Source organism: Wyeomyia smithii, chromosome 1 (genome assembly GCF_029784165.1).
Source record: "Wyeomyia smithii strain HCP4-BCI-WySm-NY-G18 chromosome 1, ASM2978416v1, whole genome shotgun sequence".
NCBI classification, from domain to species: Eukaryota; Metazoa; Arthropoda; class Insecta; order Diptera; family Culicidae; genus Wyeomyia; species Wyeomyia smithii.
The window spans coordinates 152,886,041-152,907,055 of NC_073694.1; the positions used below are offsets into that span (position 1 = coordinate 152,886,041).

Consider the following 21,015-nt stretch of genomic DNA (forward strand, 5'->3'; position numbering starts at 1 on the left):
ACTGTCAATGGAGGGCAAAACAAAACCAGCTGCTGACGATGGTGGCATAGTACCGCTTTATATTCTGTTCCAACCATTTTGTCGACTGATGTTCACACCTCGGCGGCACAACACGCATTTAGTATATGTTTTGCAGCACATGTAACTCAATTATATCGAAAACTTCCCCAAAACCACTTGTAAATTTCAAAAATAAATTCATTTTGCGATAGCAAAATTCATCCGAAACATCACGCCAGTAAAACAAATCCACAGTCAAACACTACACGTATTGTAACAAATTTTTCAATTGGAGTTAGCGTTCACATTACAAAGAATGAATGAAAATGAAGCTCTGGAGTACATCGTGATAAGGTCGTCTGCCTGAACGTAAACAAAACGAGTAAGAGATTATTTGTGCTTGTAAAGTACAAGGAATATAACTCTCACTCGTTTTGTTAACGTTTAGACACGCGACCTTATCACAATGTACTCCAGAACTCTTAGGTTAACATAAAGTTCTGTCCAGTTAGAATCCGGAATCACATATAATAGCTCTTTTGCAGCGGTTTGTCTACCTAGGCGCCCACTTTATGCGGTATATCACGGTGTTTCGTGCAGTGAGTCGATAGTTATTCCAGACTAGCTGACCCAGCAAACCTCGTCCCGACTGTTTTTGTGTTAAATTCAATAATTTTAAACATTCCTAATTCATTGATTCCTTGCGATTTGTTTATATCGTTTGAAATGATTGGTTTTATCGGGATGACAACATCCTCAACTTTTGGCTTTTGTACAACACCTCTATTCCGGAAACACCAATATTGGGTTATGTTCAGTTATTTTCGTTGTTTTCCAGAAACTGAAAGTGGTCAACTTCGAATTCAAAATGGTGTCCAGGGCCAATGCTTGGCTTTTTTACATGCAGCTTTTCAGAAACCAAAAATCGCCACCTTGGATTTTTAAATGGCATTTGGAGATAATTTCTGGCCCCTCAGCGTCATTCTGGCTTCAGAAACAGCTATTTTGGGTGTTTATTGGTCATTTTCAGCTGTTTCCCAGACACCGGAAGTAACCATCTTACAATTCAAAATGTTGTCTGAGGTCGATTTGCAGCTTCACGATTTCGGAAATACCCATATTGGGTAGTATTTGCTCATTTTCCGCTGTTTTTCAGAAACCGGAAGTCGCCATCTTGGATTTCAAAATGGTGTTTGGAGACATTTTCCGCATAGAAACCGGAAGTTTCCATCCTAAATTTAAAAATGGCGTCTGGAGTCGAGTTTTGGCTCCTGTGCATCGAGCCGGTCATTTTAGGTTGTTTTGGGAAAACCAACAAACCAATAAATTTTTGTTTCATTTGTAGGAAACTCCTCCCTTCCAGAAAAGAGAGAAGTATCAAACTATTATTGACATACTTGTTACCCCCAAAAACGTTCACCTGCCAAGTTTACTCAGTTAGTTTTCGAGGTGAGCAGTAATTTCTGTTTCATTGGTATAGGACCCCTTCCTTCCAGAAGAGGGAGGGGTCTTGAACTATCTTAGTCGCCTTTCTTGGCCCCTAAAACCCTCATATACCAAATTTCACGCCGATCGGTTCAGTGGTTTTAAAGCCTATATGGATCAGACAGGCAGGCAGACAGACAGAGCTGCATTTTTGTATGTTTAGATGGTATTTGGTCATCTTTGACTGTTTTCCAGACACCGGAAGTCGCCATATAAGAATTCGAAATGGTGTCTGTGGTCGATTTTTAGAAATCGACTATTTTTGGCTGTTTTCCAGAAACCTAAAGTCGCCATTTTATAATTCAAAATGATGTGTGAGGTCGATTTGTGGCTTCAGTGTAGCATTAAAATTCCGGCAATTCCCATAATGGGCGGTCTTTCATCATTTTCGGCAATTTTTCAGAAATCGGAAGTCTCCATCTCGGATTTCAGATAGGCATTTGGAGACAAAATGGCGTCTGCAGTCGATTTTTGGCTCCTGTGCATTATTCCGATCATTTTGGGCTGTTTTCAGGAAAAACTGGTTGAAATATCTGTTTAAATTGTTTGAAAGCCCCTCCCCCCTTCTTCAATAGTACGCTGAAGTACCAAACCACCGAAGACGGATTTCATCCCAAATCGTCTCAAGAATTGGCAGCACCCTCTCGGAATTGGTTGAAACTTTTTGGGTGTGAAAACATCACCTAATTAAGCATCTGTGTATACTTACTTTTTCCAGAATTAGTCTAGACTGTCTTCTGAAAATGGCGAAACTTTTTTTGCTATAACCTAATTTATTGACATAACACATTAACACAACATAATAAGTATTTCATTCTATCAAGGTGTTTTACACTAAAAAAATAATATACCTTTGTTTGAGTTTGAGTTTGCATTTTCATTTTTTATTTTAGAGAATAACTTTTTTTCCCTAAATATTCTCAAGTTACGATGTATGAACGAAATGTAGCCAACAATGTTTTCTTTCACCAAAAAAATTTTTTTGCCAATTCGGAGATGACCATTTTTTTAAATCGATGTTCTGTGTTTAAATTGTATTTTTTTTTTCAGTGTAGGACTTGATTTATATTTTTTTCCATATTTTTTATAAAAATTCAGATAATTTCCTAAACGTAACTTATAGAACACTTTTTTGTAGAATTTACCGTTTTTGAATTATATTGATTCACAAAAAATCGCCAAAAAAAGTTTCGCCCTTTTCAGAAGACAGTCTCGACTAATTTTGAAAAAAGTAAATATGCAGAGATGCTTAATTAGGTGATGTTTTCACACCCAAACAGTTTCAACCAATTTGGAGAGGGTGCTGCCAACCGCGGATTCATTTGGCGCGAAATCCGTTCATAGAAATTCATGATTGATTTGTATAGGAGCCCTTTCTTCATGAAGAAAGAGAGGTGTCGAATCATCACGGAAACAGTTTTTTGCTCCAAAAAACTCCACATGCCCCATTTGGTTCCATTTACTGGACCAGTTGACCTTCCAGCTGGTCTCGAGGTAAGATGCTGGCCTAACAAGCCAGTCGTCGTAGGTTCGAGTCTCGGCTCGGAAGAGACTGTTAGGATCAGTAGGTCAGTAGGATCGTAGCGCTAGTCCCGCAATTGTCCTGTACATCAAACAGTTGGCTGCGAAGTCTGTGTATTATAAACAGAAGGTCAAGTTTCGAATCGGAATGTAGCACCAAGGCTATGCTATGCTATGCTACTGGATCAGTTCTTGAGTTGTGAAGAAATGAGTGTCTCATTTGTATGGGAGCCCTCCCTCTCGGAAGAAGGGAACCACTTTGGACAAATTTGTTAACCCAAAAAGCATTAGCATGCCAAATTAAGTTTTATTGCTTGATTGGTTCTCGAGCTGCGTGAAATTTGTGTTTTATTCGTATGAGTTCCAGAATAGGGAGGGGTCTCGAACTATCTTAGTAACCTTTCTCGGCCCCTTAAACCTCTTCACACATTGGGTAGATCTGCCTAATATAGACCACTTCCTGAACTTCTTACCCCAAATTATACATTATATATATACTCATAGACCGTTCCGATAATTATAAATACACTTACGATCAACCGTCATTTCAAATAACTTGCAGTATTCAACTAAACGTTAGCTGCGTCCTGTTGTTTACATCCAAAAGAAACAGATGCTGTCATTTTTTATAACATTTAGTGCGGAATTTTGAAAATGCGTGGCCTTTCTCCCGAGCAAAGTAAACGAATTGTGCACAAATGGGGCACCGTGAGTGGTCTTTCTATAAAGCAGGTATTAGACAACGCAAATATTTGCTATTTTTGGTACGATTTTTATTTGCACAAAATAAAATCTGTATTGAAAAATAGCAAATATTTGCTTTGTCTAATACCTGCTTAAGAAAATTAGCCAGAGAAGAAGGTATAAGTGTCGGAGCAGTTCAAACCGCATTGCAAAATTATTGTGAAGAGTGCACATTTACTGATGCCCCAAGACGTGGTAGAAAACCCGGGCCTGTTGATGTTGAAATGAGACTTTTACTCTAATATTCTTCATTCAAGCTGCAAAAAATGTCTTTTAATAACAGCTACCTGGTTTGCCATGGTTCGTTAACGTTTTCATTGGAAATGGCTTTACCAAAAACTGTACCGACATCACACTTTCCGAGCGAAAGTAATCAGATTTTCGATGAACGGGTAGGATAATAGTGTCTTTGAAAGATAAGCAATAAATTTTACCAGAAAAACACCTAAAATATTGAAAAAAAAATAGTGGTCCAATTAAGGGTGGAAATAATACTGTTTTCCTTATTCCGGCATGCTTCATTTCGAACAAGAGCTATCATCGAAATAACGCCGCTAATCATAGTTACCATAGTTACCATAAATTTGTTATGATTGTGTTATTGTATAAAATTGCTGCTAAAATGAAAAAAAAAAAAACACGCCGGAAATTGGTGAAAAATATACTGAAGCAGCTGTTACTGAGTGTCTTCAAGCAATAAAAAGTGGTGTTTCGACTAGAGAAGCTTGCAGGCGCTCCAATGTTCCACGATCCATCGTAATGTTTCGTGCAAGCAGCAAGTGGTCAGGAAAACCACGAAAAGGTAAACAAACTGCATTGACTGCCGCGGAAGAGGACTCAATTGTTCGCTGGATAACTCGGATGGCACGTAAAGGATTTCCTATTACGAAAGAACGTGTGCAGTCTACAGTTAATCCAGATTTAGAACTTTCAATGCGTAAGCCAGAGTTAGTTTCATCAGCGGCAGCTACGGTTGAAGAGATGTATTATTTAGACCTGGCCCAAATTAGGAAATTGTTGTGGTCCATATAAGGAAACGGTGGCCCATTAAAGAAAACTGAAACGATGATTTATTTCTTTTATTATGAGAAAATAGAGGTATTATCTAGTTGATTTTCATGCAGAATAGATGATAAACATGTCACTTCATGTTTATACATAAAGAAATACTTAATTCAGTTTAGATATTTACACTTTTTCTTGCAAAATTTGCAGCTACGCTACTAAGTGGTCCATTAAAGGCAGTTATACCCTAATTTCACGCCGATTGGTTCAGTAGTTTCCAAGCCTACATGGATCAAACAGACAAACAGAGCTGCATTTTCATATGTTAAGAAAATAAAAAATTGTCAAAAATGTATATTCAATATGCGGCGTTCTGGTAACCGCACAGTTGGTTGAAACTAATGGATACCCGTGTGGCTGCTCCTTGCAGCTTATGGCAATTTTCAGCAACGCAATAAACAGCTGGAAACTTGCCGTAACACGATGACACTAGATTTATTTATGTTGGTCAGGTATAGCTTCAGCACTGTCTCAATCTAAAATCTTGTTACGCGTTTCAAAAGAACCCAGGGTCAGAGTGCGCTGTCAGCGTGTAATTCGACTTCTTTGAAATCTGAAAGAATGAAAAGAATGCTGTCCTCTGCACCGTTGCCGATAAACTTATTATTTATTCACATCTCAGCTTCTCGGGAAAGTCAGTGAGTGAATTTTTCACCAGAGCCAGGCAGCTGCTAATGGCGACTAATGTTACTGATTACTTCAATATTTGGATCTGTGTTGGGGGGATGGGTCGTGCATTGATTGAAGGTGACCTACGACGGCAACAGCGATGGCGGTCGGTCCATCGGGTTAGCGAGTGATGAGGATGCTCTGTCATTCGATGAAAATTGTAAGACAAAAGTGGAACGAAGGCGAAGAAATCACTTTATATTCATGGTTGAAAAAAGCTCTTACGAGATTTTTTATTATTGAAAGATTTTTCCTCCCTTCCTGCGTCCGTTCTCGTTGGGAAGTGTGATTTTTCTAACCTAGGATAACCTGCAGTACGACGACGCTGACGGAGTGATGATAAAATTGTCGAACCAGATAGATAAGCTTGTCCTGAGGTAGTGTTTTTTCTTCCTTTAAGCGGGAGATGAAAAAGGATCATGAATGATATATGAGCAAAATTAAATTTCATTCCACAGAATTTGGTTAGGTTGTGCGTTGGTGTATATATTCAGACTATATTCAGAATGTTTTCCCTCGTGCTCACGCTGGAACGTGTTTTGAATTAAGAGCATAAAATTCAAATTAATCATTTATTCAAATTGTTTTTGTACGCTGCCGTTGCTGACGAACGACTGTCTTCTATCTGATGTGTTTTTGCAGGTCGACCTTCACCGCGGGTTTCGTGGTGGCACGATGGTGTTGAGATATCTGGCACCAGTCATCCGTCCGCAGTCGATGGCGCATCTGCAATAGTTAATCAACTGTTCATAGGGACCGTTTCCCGGGATCTGTACGGGGCCAAATTCGTGTGCAAGGCAGCTGGCTCCAAACTGGTACCGGCGGTTTCGAAAGATGTCTCCATCCAAGTACACTGTAAGTCATTCTACCGAAGACTGCTTGAGATATTTAAATGTACATTATTCCCCCCCCCCTTCTTTCAACAGTAAAACCACTGCGGGTGAAAATCGTCACCCCCAACGAGTTACTCACTGCTGGTCGACCCGTTCCGATAAGGTGCGAAGCGTGGGGATCCTTCCCGACGGCCAAAATCGTCTGGCTGCTGGACGGGGAACCGCTACGGAGTGCCGACATCACTGTACATAGCGATAGCAATGTAAGTTCTAGTGATTTAAACTTTCCGGGAGGAATAAATTGATCTCATAGTGGAATCTCTTTAATACTCTGTTCTGCTTATGAACCAGGATGCGAATCTTACCTCCAGCATACTTACACTTCGAGTGACGGCCGAAAACGACGGCGGGGAGCTTTCCTGTCGTGCGTCCAATCCATGGTTCTCCGGTGGGGCCATCGAAGACAAGCGGTTGATTAGTGTTGCCTGTGAGTATGCTATATATATATATATATATATATATATATATATATATATATATATATATATATATATATATATATATATATATATATATATATATATATATATATATATATATATATATATATATATATATATATATAATATATATATATATATATATATATATATATATATATATATATATATATATATATATATATATATATATATATATAAAATTACGAACTTCCAATCTCACTATCAGTTACCATATTATGGAAAAAAATTTATGAAGGAGGTATTTTCTCAAATTTATGCTGATTGAATACGTAACTTTTGTTGTTTTTCTTATTTACCACCGAAAATCATCATAAACTTTCCTTCGAAACACTTTCGGTATCATTTAAAGATTTTAATTTTGTTTTCGGGAGCTGGAATAATTTAACAATAAGTTATTTAACCCATTTTTAGCAAAAGAGGTGCATTGTATTGGTTGCGTTGAAAATAGATGCATATTGAACAAGCTTTCTTTAGCATGACAGAATTAGGTTCGAAGAAAAAGTTTATCTTTGTTATCCCAAAAAGAAAAAAACTGAGTAAAGTTTGTTACCTCAAGGAAAAAAAATGTTAGCTTTGTAGAACAAGTACGAGCCGAAGCAGAATTCGGCTTAAATTGCAACCAACTCATACAAAAATAGAAAGGACGCCAAGAAGCCTTCACTGGCCAAAAAGTAATTAATTATTATGATTTGTCCGCACTAGTACGAATGCAATGCAAACATCCAAACAAACAATGCATAAATTATGCTCCTAAATCACTGAGCTGAAACATTCTCCAATTTCTGTATGGAACGATTGTTATCCTTTTTTTCCGCACTCATCCAGTGTACCAACATAGAAAAATGTCATATCGCAAATGAAGACACGTGCTATAAATACCGCATCATTATTGCAGCTCTGCACTGCATTGTCAACATATTTTAGGTATCATTTTATCGTTCTCCGCCCGGAGAATATTGTTTATCCTGCTTCAATCTACCGACATTGACGCCATGGCCTTGGCTGGCCCTGTCCAGCGTCGTCGTCCTGCAGTTAAAAAAAATACTGAAGCACTTATAATATATCATCCAGAACTGGTGCACAAAACTCATTCGTTTAATGGGACAAGTTTTGCTGCCCATTTCCCGGGACCGTAGAAATGAGTAATAATGGCCATGGTGTGAAGTGCATCCTGCAGATGGACACTAAATCGCTGCAAGTCAAGCTGGAATTGTTATTCCAATTGCAAAGTTAAGCGAACCGGATTGCTTCTCTCGAAAGTGACTCCGCTTACTTCCAGCAGGGTCGTTAATTGTACTAGGCGGGCTCAAATTATGAAAATTTAAAACTAAATTTGTCACACTTAATAGTCCTTCTGATGTCCCTCAGCAGCAATTTGTGCTGCAAAACTGGCGGACAAACCCACTACATTTTGCAATTACACTAGGAGACCAATTTTGCAGTAATAAAGCACTGGCAGCAACCAGCGGGTAGTAGAAATTAGCAGCCCCTTTTGGCTGCAGCAGAAAGCGGCAACCATTAAGCGTTCCGCCCTCCGGCCATTGGCGCGATGCGAAACCATAGTCGCGCAACCGGGCGGCGACCGTTTTCCGGCGTAAAACCAGTTCCAGCGCGGCTTTGGCACCCGATTCTGCCAGATATGGCACGATAAATTAAATTTTGTAATTTCCTCTCTAATGCACCAAAGCTGTATTTTATATTAATTATTGCTTCCTTTCTTTTTCGACGCTCACTCTGTATTCATCGCTGCTTCAACAGACGAACCGGTCGTATCTGTCCATCTGGCCAACGAGGATCCGGCCCGAGTTATCACCCGGTCTGAGAGCGAAAATGTGACACTCAAGTGCCGGGCGGATGCGCGGCCACCGGTCACTTCCTTCGCCTGGTACAAAAATGTAAGTATATGGCTTTCACTGTACGTTATCCTTGCTGTATGTTCGTAAACCCACGCAAACATTTTGCATATTACATCTCGCTTACCGTTGTGATCGTTGGATTTTTTCGTCTTTTTATGGCAACTATTGCATTCCGAAAAGCGTAGTAATACGCAAGATACTCTGAGAGTACCCTCACAGCATTATGGTTGCATTAGCTTTTTGAAGATAAATTACATTCAATATTCCGGACCAATTTGGTCCGTAGGTTTTTTCGTAGGAATCAGATTCACATCGACATGTGCTTCGCTGCCATGTTCACCATGTTCAGAAAAAAAATCTTTACTTTCTGCAATCATTTGTTTCTTCAATATTTTCGCCAAATTACGGCCCTTCAAGCTGAATAAACGACTTACCCACGATTGTTCATCCTCGACTGCTGCCTTGCGAGCCCCGGCAGTTTTCAATGTGAAATTAATTATTTTTCCAAAAAAAGCAACCGAAAAGTTCGCCATTCACCAAACAGATTTTACATAATGGCCATGTCGGGAAAATGATATCAACACCAAATGCTGCGACGGGATGTTGTCTTACGGATGATGAACATACAAACGAACGGATGTACAGCTGCTGGGCAGCCGTCATTCTTTTCGGTTATTTTTTCTATAAGGATTCAGCAGATTTTACACACCGCTGAATCTGTTATTTTTTATTCCAGCCCGCCAACAGCATCCGGATTGAAGGCAGTGAGTCAATATTGCGTTAACTGCTGATAAAATTAATTAATTTCTCGTCTCGGTGGAACGACTGGATGCTCTACCAATGATATAGGAGAAAGCCTGTGTTTTACCGTTATATTTCAATTTTGGTTCTGAAAAACAAAACGTTAAACTTATCACGGTTATATTGAATACAAAGTAGGGTTACACTTTGGAACTCAACTTGGTTTCAAATATTCCACACAAGTGGGGCAGTGACTTCATCTTTTCTCATTTGTGCAACCTATCGTCTATCGTTGCCCATCATCATCAATGCAGTGGAAATTAGTTTACTCACACTACGTGAAAATTTCTATCTGATCCTGTAGTAGCCTACGGAAAGGAATTGTTTATAATATCACAGAGCCATTCCACGCTACAGAGCATTGCGATCCGAACCAATCGTGTTCAAAATAGCTGCAAGTTCGTTGCACTCGAAAGCTCATTTATTTCAATCATCTACTTTAGAAAACAAAATTCACGCACTGCTCTATACGGCTACAAGAGGACTGGCTCTGCAGTCAACCAAAGTTTTTTTTTCATCATAAGCGGACCTGAGTCTATGTGTATATAGAGTCGCGCAAAGAGAAAATCTATCGTTTCGGCAACACAGCTTATGTGCCGTTTGTTGCCAAGAACTATACAGTTTTTTTTTATCACCATGCATAAGCGAATACCATTTTTTGAAATTCTTCACAAGGTACACAGTTTTGAAAGATTACACCGGTGATACTTTGTTTATTTAACTGAGCCAGTATACAGGTTTAATGTTGATGTGTAGTTAAAACTTCGGAAAAACACATACACTAAGGTCGCTTTTTACGCGGTTTTTTTACGCAAATTCCGGAATTTACACGTTTTTTTTTACGCGGATTCTGGAATTTCCGCGGTTTTTTCACGCGGATTCCGGAATTTACGCGTTTTTTTTACGCGGCACGTATCCCCCGCGTAAAAAGCGACTTTAGTGTATTCTTTATCACGCTTAATTACAACACTTTTCATCAACTCCTAACATTATCACCTTGTTTATTTACATTGCTCGATTGGTTCCCTCGTTCGACACTGATTTGGTTCCTTTGCGCGACTCTATATTATAAGCATAGGCTCTGAGGCGGACCACTTTTTATTTTCTTCGCTAATCAAAATCTTTCACTACACTAAGATTATTTTAATCTTTAAAATGTTCACCTCAAATTTTTAAAAACAAGATTTAATGAGTCGAAATATATGAAATGAATTTTTACAAATCCTAAATTTCAACTGTATGTATTTCCTTCTAATCAGATAATCAAAAGTTGACAATTCAGTTTCTGTTAATACAAAAAAATCATGCTGAGAATGTTGAATTATACCACCACAATTGACATAAATCGACAGCACTGCAGTGGAGTCATAGGTTACCAATTTTGTGCGTAAATAACTACAGCGGATACCTAGGTAACCCACTACGACGATTTGCGGCTACGTTCATTCACCAAAGTGATAAACAGTGAATAATTGAGCAGTGATTTAAGTTTTGAGATGAGTACGGGAGCGCTATAAGAAATGGTTTGTTTAAAAAAAAATCACGATAAAAGTTTACTAAATTTCTATTACTGGGCGGTTCCAAAGTGCATGTAAGCGTATTTTGTTCATTTGTTGAATGATTTTGTTCAAATTTGGTGTTAAAACCATGCTTTCTTTGTGATTAACGGTTTAGTAAGATGAATAATGGAACAAATACCCTAGTTCTAAAAAATGTACATCTAGGGGAACTGTTCCATTATTCATCTCATTAAGCCGATATTAACGAAAAATGCACGGAATAAACACCAAATTTTCACGAACTCATTGACCAAATAAACTCAAAATGCTTACGTGCTCTTATGGAATCGTTCAGCAGTTTATATTTAGTAAAATTAGCTAGATTTACCCTGAATTTTGCAAAACAAGCCATTTTCCATAACGCTTCCTTATCCATCTCAAAACTTGAAACATCTCACAATTATTCATCTCACGACACCCCAATATTCATCACACTGTTAATCATGAATGAATCACGTTACCATGAATGAACGTAGCCGCAGACCGTCGTAACAGGTTACCTAGATTTTCGCTGTAGTTGTTTGCGTGCAAAATTGGTAACCTAGGTAACTACTGCAGTGCTGTCGATTTATGTCAAATATGTCGGAATAATTCAACATTTTCAGTATGATTTTTTCGAATTTACGGAAACTGATTTGGAAACTTTAGATTTTTTTCAACGCAGTGAAAACAGATGAAGATACGTACAGTTGAAATTTAGGAATTGTAGAAGTTCATCTCATATATTTCTGCTAGTTCAAGCTTGTTTTAGGAAATTTGAGGTGAACATTTCAAAGATTAAAGTATTCTTAGTGTGGTGAGTAATTTTGTTCAGTGACTAAAATAAAAAGTGGTCCGCTAGTGGTAAAAAAAACTTTAGTTGGCTGCTGAACGAGTCCCGGGCGGATTTCGTTTCCTGAGGTAGGTGATTGAATTAAATAAGTTTTCGAGTGCGGGTGCCTCTATATTATCAAATTTAGAGCTTTTAGGTGAGTTTCTGAGGATTATGCTTTATGAGGAATCTAAAGTGAACTAATAAGCACAAGTAACATTCAGAATGCTTCAAGAATTTATTCTGGTTTTGTTTTTGTTTCAAGTTGGCTTGCATGAAAACCTTCGATTGTAAGTAGATTTTATTTGATAGTCATTAAATATGTTTTGTAAATAAAAGCCTACAAACCATCATATGTCTACCATAATACAACTTAGCCTCACAGTTTTAAAAACGGTCATAAATTTGTTTTATATTGACTTTCATAACAACCAAATTAAACCAAAAATACATAACCCGTGGAGTTGTATGATAGTCCCTCTTAAAGCTAAGATAAATTTTCAAGTTGTGATTTCCTTTTAAACAGAATTTGTTATGGCAACCCCGCCATGTAGGTTATTATTGTGGCTTGAATAAAACTTCATGATCGGAACATAGCCAGACGAATGCTATGTTAGGTTGACTTAGGTTACGATATGCTATGTTCTGATCAAATTATAAGAATTTGTTATGACGAAGATTTTAAATTCGTCCGGGGTTTTATTCTAAAACAACATGTCACATTGAATGGAAAATCTGCAAACTTTTGTAATTATATCTGAAATTTGCATTTTCTTTTACGAGAATAACAAAACCACTCCATTGTTTTGAAAATCTAATGCTAGATAACGGCATACATTTAACAAAATTTATTTATTTATCACCTTATATATTCATTAATCAATCAAGATATTCATTAATCAATCAAGATGGGAATAAATATTTACACAATTTTGTTTTCGCGACACTGCTGGAAAAAAAACCCAGTCATAAAGAAATAAAGCCAAGATAAAATTCAATACATCACACTTAATATGGAGAATACATCTCAATTAAAATTTCGAGGCCATTATGTGGTAAGTAAATCGGGTTGTATAAAATATCTGGTCCTATGTTGGAGCGTATAGGAAGTTTTGATGACTGCAATAAAGCTGGGCCAACTAGCCATAACACATGTTTGTAGCTGTTGTAAGTAGGTTGTTATAACCGCATGGTCGGCATTGAAGGTTTTATGTTTTAGTTGTATCATATACCAACTTTGATATAACCGATTTTATTACTTGAGAAGTATCCGTTCTATGGATTAGCAAATTGATTTAAGAAGAAAATATGCCTTTTTTTCTCGTTTTCATGTTGTATGAGATGATTGTATGTGCTGAGATGAATAATGGAGTAGTTCCTCAATTTGGTTTTTTTTTTTCTAACCAATTTCAATATACCCGATTTCAATAACCCGTTCGCATTTTATTATAGCTAAAAGTTTAATAAAAAAGTTTTAGGCGAATAAAAATTTTGTTTGGTTAATTTACTTAAGTTCCCTTTTAAAATTATGAATATCCAGGCTGTTGTTAAGGTATTAAAATTTCCCATCTTTTGAATTCAACCTAACAATTCTGCCAAACGGGCTCGTTCAAGCGCATTCTAGTGTGCTATTATAAAGAGCATTTTCTTGAAGATTTCACGGGCTCTATTATGATTGTGCCCGGTATGACTATTCCGACACAACAACATTGATGTTCAATAACCACGAGACGCGAGAATGTCCAGTAACCGGAATGTACCCATGTCACACGAGTTCGTATGATAATGTTTGCACCTTGAACCTCGAAAGATACAGATCGGATCGGTGTGGCATTTTGAGCTCACGACATTTTTGTCGAAACTGTCTAATGGCACATAAGCTTTCTGGCTAAATGTGACAAACGTAGCAGTAAAATTTTAGAGAGTATTTCATTGGTAGTGTGTGGGCTGAATACAGTGTAATATGTGCTGATCTTCCGCTAGTCCAATATTGTGGAAAGCTCTATGTGATTGTGGCTGTACTCTGCTCAGCTGGCCATGAGCTACGCGAGCCACCGTGAAGCGGGCTATTCTATCTTCATCGGTTACCAAGGTAAGACGAGTAGCATCGCTAGGATTACTGAGTAGCTAACGGAACTTCACAGGTAGCATCTACGGCTATCTCCCGAATTATCGCTATCATAGGTCATGCTTAGTATAGTGCCCTTTCAAGCGCTTCTTTGTCAGTTTGGTAGAATTTGTTTGGTTGCTCTTCAGTTCTTCGATCCCCCGGTTAACTTCATGAAGTTCGAGGACTGGTAATCAGCTATCTCCTGTTAGAACACTTCCTCGCAATAGCCATCGCACCAGTCGCTCTTTCCGATCGGTGTCTTGCCTTCTAGTGCCGTCGTTGCGGTTCCTTTCATAACTGTGTGGATTCTGGGCCAGTAATCATTGAGAAAAGATGCGTCTGGTTACTCTATTGTTTGAAATTACCGCTTCGTGCTACGCATGGTTGGAGACTTCGTAGTTACTTGATGGTACATATATGGTATACCCTAGACAGTTTTATTTATTTTAGGATATCTTTGCGAGAAAGGAGAGTACTTCACTAAAAATTATACAAAAATGCAACACTTAATTTTTGTGAACAACTTTTTATTTTATGAGTAAAAATTGATAAAATTTTGGATAGAACTAGTTTGATGTGTAATGTTTTCATGCAAAAAATTTCGTTACATTCTGTCAAGTTGTTATCGAGATAGATTCCTATCAAGAAGTGATTCGACAAAAAATATAGAAAATCAAGTCAAGAGACCCGGACGACCCAGTGGTAAGCTGGTAGCGGAAAAAAGCGAAGACGACGGAACCCGTGAAGGTGAGGAAGCTGACTTCAAAGGCAATCCGAACCCTGCGATGCAGAACGTGGCCTAGAAGGCCAATTCTTCCGTCTAGTACACAACGAAACGGGTTGAAATTCATGTCTTCCCGGTAAGGAATACATTACATTAAAGGGGAAATAAATCTGCTAAAAAATACGCCATAAATTTTTTGGCCTAAATCATGCTAAAACTATCCAAGAATCAAAATCTACATCGCCCAAGTACAGATCTAAACTCAAAGTTGGTTTAAATCAATTTTTACCGAACAACTTTCATACTCCAAAATCACATTTTTCGTTTAAATTGGCGATGCTCGTTTTTCTTTTTATTTCGAGGCTTTGTAAACTAGCAGAAATTACATACGAACGTTATCGTGTTTAAAATTTGAATTATAGAGGTATCTGCATCAAATTTCGACCGTTATAGCGTCTTTACAGAACGTGTTTACTCTCAATTTCCCATTGTTTAGTCGATCAGCCGTTCTCGTTGTGTACATTCTTTGTTTGAGTTTTTCTATACTTTTTTTACTGTGAGTTATATTCAAAAGTACTTAAATATGAGTGACAAGTTTGAGTTTTGCGTGGGATCGGGCGCCAACTGTGTCAAAGTCGCTAAGCATCGCATGTCCGACATCGCGAAAGAGGCGCAGCCATACATCAGATGACAAAAAGGAAGAAGTGGAAAAAAAAACCAAGGAAGGACAATTTTACGGCGCAGGGATAGCTGACTGAAGGTAAAAAATTATTAGGGGCTTTGTTATTGCGATTCTTAAGATTTATAGCAATTTGAAACTTTCAACGCGTTTTTCTCAAAAGTAAAGTACGCACGATTTAAGCGATTGATTAACAACAACTAAAGTTATAAACAATCAAAGTAGGTTTTTTTTGTCGAAACAGAACTTTTTTTTCAAACCGTTGCCATTTTGCGAAGAAAAATTCTAAAAATATAATCATGTGTATTTCACTAGCGACACTTGTAGATAATGAAAAAATTTTTGTTTTGGTTATAGGTGGAGTTGGGCACGACTTATACCGTTCACCGCGGAACAACTTTGAAAAAAAAAGCGGTTCACGGCAATCGCTGCACAGCCACCATTTTGTAACAAAAATAGCAATAAAAATATTTTTTCCTTTCTGCAAGAGCTGCTCAATCCAATGATATATTATTTATATACCATACATCTTAAATGTCCTGTAAAAAAAAAATCATGAAAAAAACTTTGCTTTTTTGAGCATTTTGTAGATATAACCCCTTGAGCCTATATTGCAAACATTTAGCCTAGGAAAGAAGTTGATATCTCACCACGGTTAGTTGTCGCAGACATCCTTGAGTTGCGCGTAAAACACTTTTTTTTCATCGTCGGGTCTCCCTAAAGGGTGTCCCACATCCAATTGCATCACGGTAAAACGCATAACCGTTCGCTCGCACCTTACGCTAAACTCCACTCATTAGGTTCTGTACCACATCTGGCTGCAGCTTTTTCTGTAATGAAACCCATTTCCTCTTTAGTTTTTTTAGGATACTTTTGTGATGCCTGCTTCATGAAAGGCCGATATTTTTCGATAAGCACTAGTTCCGGTGCGGTTCAAGGAAGGGGGGGTTTCATGTCCTTAGGTACAAAATTGACCCCGTTGGTTTCCTACCACTCCATGACATAACTTAAATAGTGCCACGAAGCTAGATCCGGCCAGAGGATAGTAGGTCTCTCGTGTTGCTTCAACAGAGGAAGCAGACACTTCTGTGGACACTCCTTGAGGTACGATCTCCTCGTTTACAGTCCAGGTAATCACGAACTACTTTTGCCACATGAGCAGGTTGCTTGCCAAAGCTGGTATTTCTTGCCAAACTTTGAAAGTTTTCGCTTCCTTACTTCTTTCGGAACATAGAGCTTGTGCTAGGCGGTGAAGAACAGTAGCCCCGGAAGCTGCCGGAAGTTCACATTGAAGTAAGTCTCATCATCCATAATGAGACAATGAGGTTTCGTTAGCATCATATTTTGCCGTTCGTCACGATTTGGAGCCTTCTGCACTTTGTACGTATGCTGTCCCTACCGGTTCTTGGTTCTCCAAACGAACGACTTGGACAGATTCAAACTTTGGCCACATCCCTGACCGAAGTACTGGGGTTCCGCGTTAACGCTTCCACAACACGCCTTTGATCCTGGTCACTAATGGAACATCCATTCTTTTCCTTCAGTTCGATGCTTATAGTTTCTTAGTAACGTTTAATCTAACGACCCACATTTGACTACATGATTCCGAGTTGCTTTCCGATGTCCCGATGAAATCGTTGACGATCTTCCAGGTCAGAATCAATGTGCGGCGTTGCTTTTGGGGTAACGGTACTTACCCTACCAAACAGTCCCAAGCCAAATGGCCTTTCCTGTACATAAGAGTCGTCTTCATTTCACTCGGTTCATGGCTGCAGTTCGCCAGCTCTGCAGTCTACGTATGGTCCGTACGTCGTCGTCGATCCACCTCGTCCGCTGTGCACCTCTCCGTCTCATCCCTGACGGATTGGTTTCAAGAACCACCTTACCGGACTGTCGTCCGACATTCTTACGGCATGCCCAGCCCACCGCAACTTGCCAATCTTGGCGGTGTGGACGATAAATGGCTCCCCAAACAGTTCTTGCAGTTCGTGGTTACACCGTCAGTACACCAAAGATGGTACGCAACATCTTCCGCTCGAAGACCACAAAGGCGCGTTGGTCGTCTACAAGGAACGTCCATGTCTCATTGCCGTAGAGGACAACCGGTCTTATCAGTGTCCTGTAAATGGTCCACTTAGTGCGGTGGCTAATTCCACTCGATCAGAGTGTCTTCCGGAGACCAAAGTACACGCGATTTCATGTCATAATTTTTCTGCTGTCGACGTTAACAGTGAGCCCAGGTACACGAACTCGTCGATCACCTCGATTTCATCATCACCAACTTGAACTCGAGGTAAGAGGTTTGCACTATCTTCTCGTGAAACCCTTCCTGTCATGTACTTCGTCTTCGAAGTATTGATGACCAGTCCAATCCGTTTGGCTTTGGTCTTTAGTCCGATGTACGTGTCCGCCGTCTTTTCAGAGGTCTGATGCACAATGTTGGTATCGTCGGCAAAACCAAACTGTTGAACCGACCTTTGGAATATCGTGGCACTCATGTTAGTTCCCGCTTTTCTAATGACACCTTCCAGGGCAATATTAAACAGAAGGCACGAGATACCACCACGGTAGTTCCCCACGAACTACTTCACAAATAGTGATAGTCGACGACAGAGTATTTGGGAAAGTACCTTGTAGGTGGCGTTCGGCAAAGTGGCTGCCCGATAATTTCAGTACTCCAGCTTGTCGCCCTTTTTTTGTAGATGGGACACACAATACCTTCCATTCACTCCTCGTTCGGTACTCGTTCTTCATCCCAAATCTTAGTAAATACCCAATGCACGTCCTTAATTAGTGTTACTCTACCGTATTTCAATAATTCACTGGGAACTTGGTCTGCTCTAGATGCTTTATTGTTTGTAAGTCTGCTACTCAAGCTTCAGGAGGTTTTCTACTCGTTGCTGTACAAGCTCCTGCACATATCGACTTGCGGCACGTAGCCTTTACGGGAGCTGTTCAGCTTCTCGTAGAACTTTCGAGTGTCGTTAACTTGGTGCAGTTCTTTCATCGCTACGCGATATCGTCCCTTCGGGTGACGGTTAGAGTGGCCGCATTTTATATGGCCGTTTTTGAAACTATCGATCTTAATGAGCGCCGGGCTGATAAAGTTTCCTTTTGACCTCCACAATAAGCCACGAAAATTTGAAGTTGATCGGAGTTTATTTAATAGACCCACAAAGCGCTTAAAGTTTGGAAATCGATTTATATGGAAAATTGGACGGTTTTTCTCATTTTCAAACATATATTTCAAGAAAATGAATTCAAATACACTCGTATTTCTATAAAATAGTTATGTTATTATCCTAATCTAAGTACAAGGAGGTCTATGAATTTTTGTGTTCATTGACAAGTGCTGATTTTGAATGAGAAGGATATTTTTTTCGTTAAGACTCAACAACTTGCAATATGAATTGGAGTTCATCTTCATTATGCGTTAAAACACGGTTATAATCTTTTATAAATTTAACACCACGCTCTGCGGCGTCGTTTACAACAAGTAATTTTTGACAGAAGTCCGACGCAATCTGGTATTCTTCAATATTTTTCCATTCGGCTGGATCACGATCGAAAAAATCAGTATTGAGTTCAAAACTCGAAAAAAAAGCTTTTGTTTTATATGAAACAAAATGGGATAAATCACATTCCAGTAACTGTTCAGGATTTGGATGCTTGCGATATTCTACAAAAGCTACTGAAGGATCCTTCGCTTTCAGTTGCTTAATCATTTTTCGTTTGATTTCGAGCGGGACGTCTGGATCTAAGAAAGCCAATCCAACTAATTCTGGGCTTAAATACCACAAGTGATTCCTCATCTTTTCAATTATAGCGATTGAAACGACTTCATCAAATTCGACGTATGCGAATGAATCACGTAGAAAATTCATATCTTGATTAGGACATTTAATAGCATTCGTGCATCCGAACCAAACCCTAATGTAAAGTTTGACTACAAAAATTGAAATGTCTCGAATGCAATTTAGCTCTTTCGTGGTCAATTCAAATTGAGATCGAAACAAATACATTTTCAGGCAATAGATGTTTTTTGACATGAATCTCGCGTGTGACGTAGCACCACATGAGTGAAATGGAGCCGCTCTACCACCAAGAAATGTGAATACCAACTCCAAAAGTTCTTTATAATCGCCACGAATTTGATTGCGTTTGAGCTGGTTTGACAAAACTGCTTGATTTGATCGATATCTTCATAGGACATTTTTGAGCGAACTATTGGATCATTGAGGCTGTCAATAAATTGGTTTTGCTCGATTCCAGGCCAAGCTTTCGCAAAACGGTTGAATATCAGGGTTTCGGGACCGCTGCTTTTGCCATATTTCTTCTCGAAAACACTTTTGCATACAATTTCATATATATGATGACGACAAGCAAAGTGAGTCAGTTTCCGACCGAGCAAATTACTCAAAAGAACACAAGCACCTTTGTTCAAGCTAGTGTTTGTGGAAGTGGTATCGAAGCTTGCTGCTACAATCTTGTCAGAAATATTCCAATCCACAAGCGTTTTATAAACTGCTTCGGCGATATTTTTGCCGGTACCCGAATCAATTTTAGGTGCTCCCAAAAACTTTGCTGTCCCATCGTAACTCACAAGAACTGCTATTCGTTCAACGTGAGATCTACCGACCAAATCGGTTAAAATTTTACCGTCCCAATGAACCACCAAACGATCGCTAGTGCTGATCTGTTTTACACGAAAAAAAAACAATAAAAATAAAATAAAATCTATCAAACAGGTTAATCAAAATTCATGAATATTACGTTATAAATGAAGTCGGATTTTGCTTCAACAATTCGATTGTGACGGTTCTCTTCACGCTTTCGTTGCAATGATGTTCGATTCAGAGTATAATCACGGGATGGTAACTTCAACCCCTCCAACGCTGCCATCAAAATATGCATCGCATCTCTGTCCGATACCTGATATCAAAATAAAAGAAGTATGAAAACGAATCAACGAGTCACTATTTCATTTGTTTCACCTTTGCTTTATCAAGTGCAGAACATAAACGTGGTGTTATCCATTGTTGTTTTCTAGTAAAACGCCTTTCCTGTGATATAGGCGCATCAATTTCACCGTCGTATATTTCAGGAGCATCAGAAACACTTCCCGTGTCTTCATTTTCGTTATGATCTGAATACGATATAAAAAATATGGTATTTTTTCCATTCAGATTACATCACCTACCAATTTTTCGACGTGTTGATGTTTTTTCATTCTTCAACCGATCATCTTCCTTCTTTTGTCGCGCTTCTTCTTTCCTTCTGCTCAATTCTGATCTATTTTCCCTAGCGGTTAATACAGCGTCAACTCCCAGCATTGATCCAGGTCGCCCTTTCTGTCGCTGTTTTTCAAGAAAATCACGATCTTCTTTATTGTGCATGATGGTCAACGCATCGGCTCTCGCAATATCAAAAAGATCGTCTAGATCGTTTATAAACGCATCATATGTTTGCTTCAAAGTTGCTCCCATTTTATCCACACTCTTTTTTGTTATACTCTGCCATGTTTGGTACAACTTTTTAAGTTTATCAGCACATTTATGGAGATCACGATATGGTATGCGGGCTTGCTTCCAAAAAATAATCGTGGCTTCAATTGTTAGCGCTGCACTATCTTGC

The 21,015-nt window shown here is 38.8% G+C and overlaps 1 protein-coding gene across 13 annotated transcripts in view; it reads left to right on the forward strand.

Annotated features, from left to right (window-relative positions):
* LOC129731818 (contactin-3) overlaps positions 1–21,015 on the forward strand; it is a 485,474-nt gene that overhangs the window by 334,799 nt on the left and 129,660 nt on the right. For all 13 annotated transcript variants that reach the window (XM_055692254.1, XM_055692900.1, XM_055692422.1 and 10 more), the window contains 4 exons: positions 6,127–6,339; positions 6,411–6,580; positions 6,669–6,804; positions 8,600–8,736. In XM_055692254.1, coding sequence (XP_055548229.1) covers positions 6,127–6,339; positions 6,411–6,580; positions 6,669–6,804; positions 8,600–8,736 — 656 coding nt within the window. The remainder of the gene's footprint in view (positions 1–6,126; positions 6,340–6,410; positions 6,581–6,668; positions 6,805–8,599; positions 8,737–21,015) is intronic.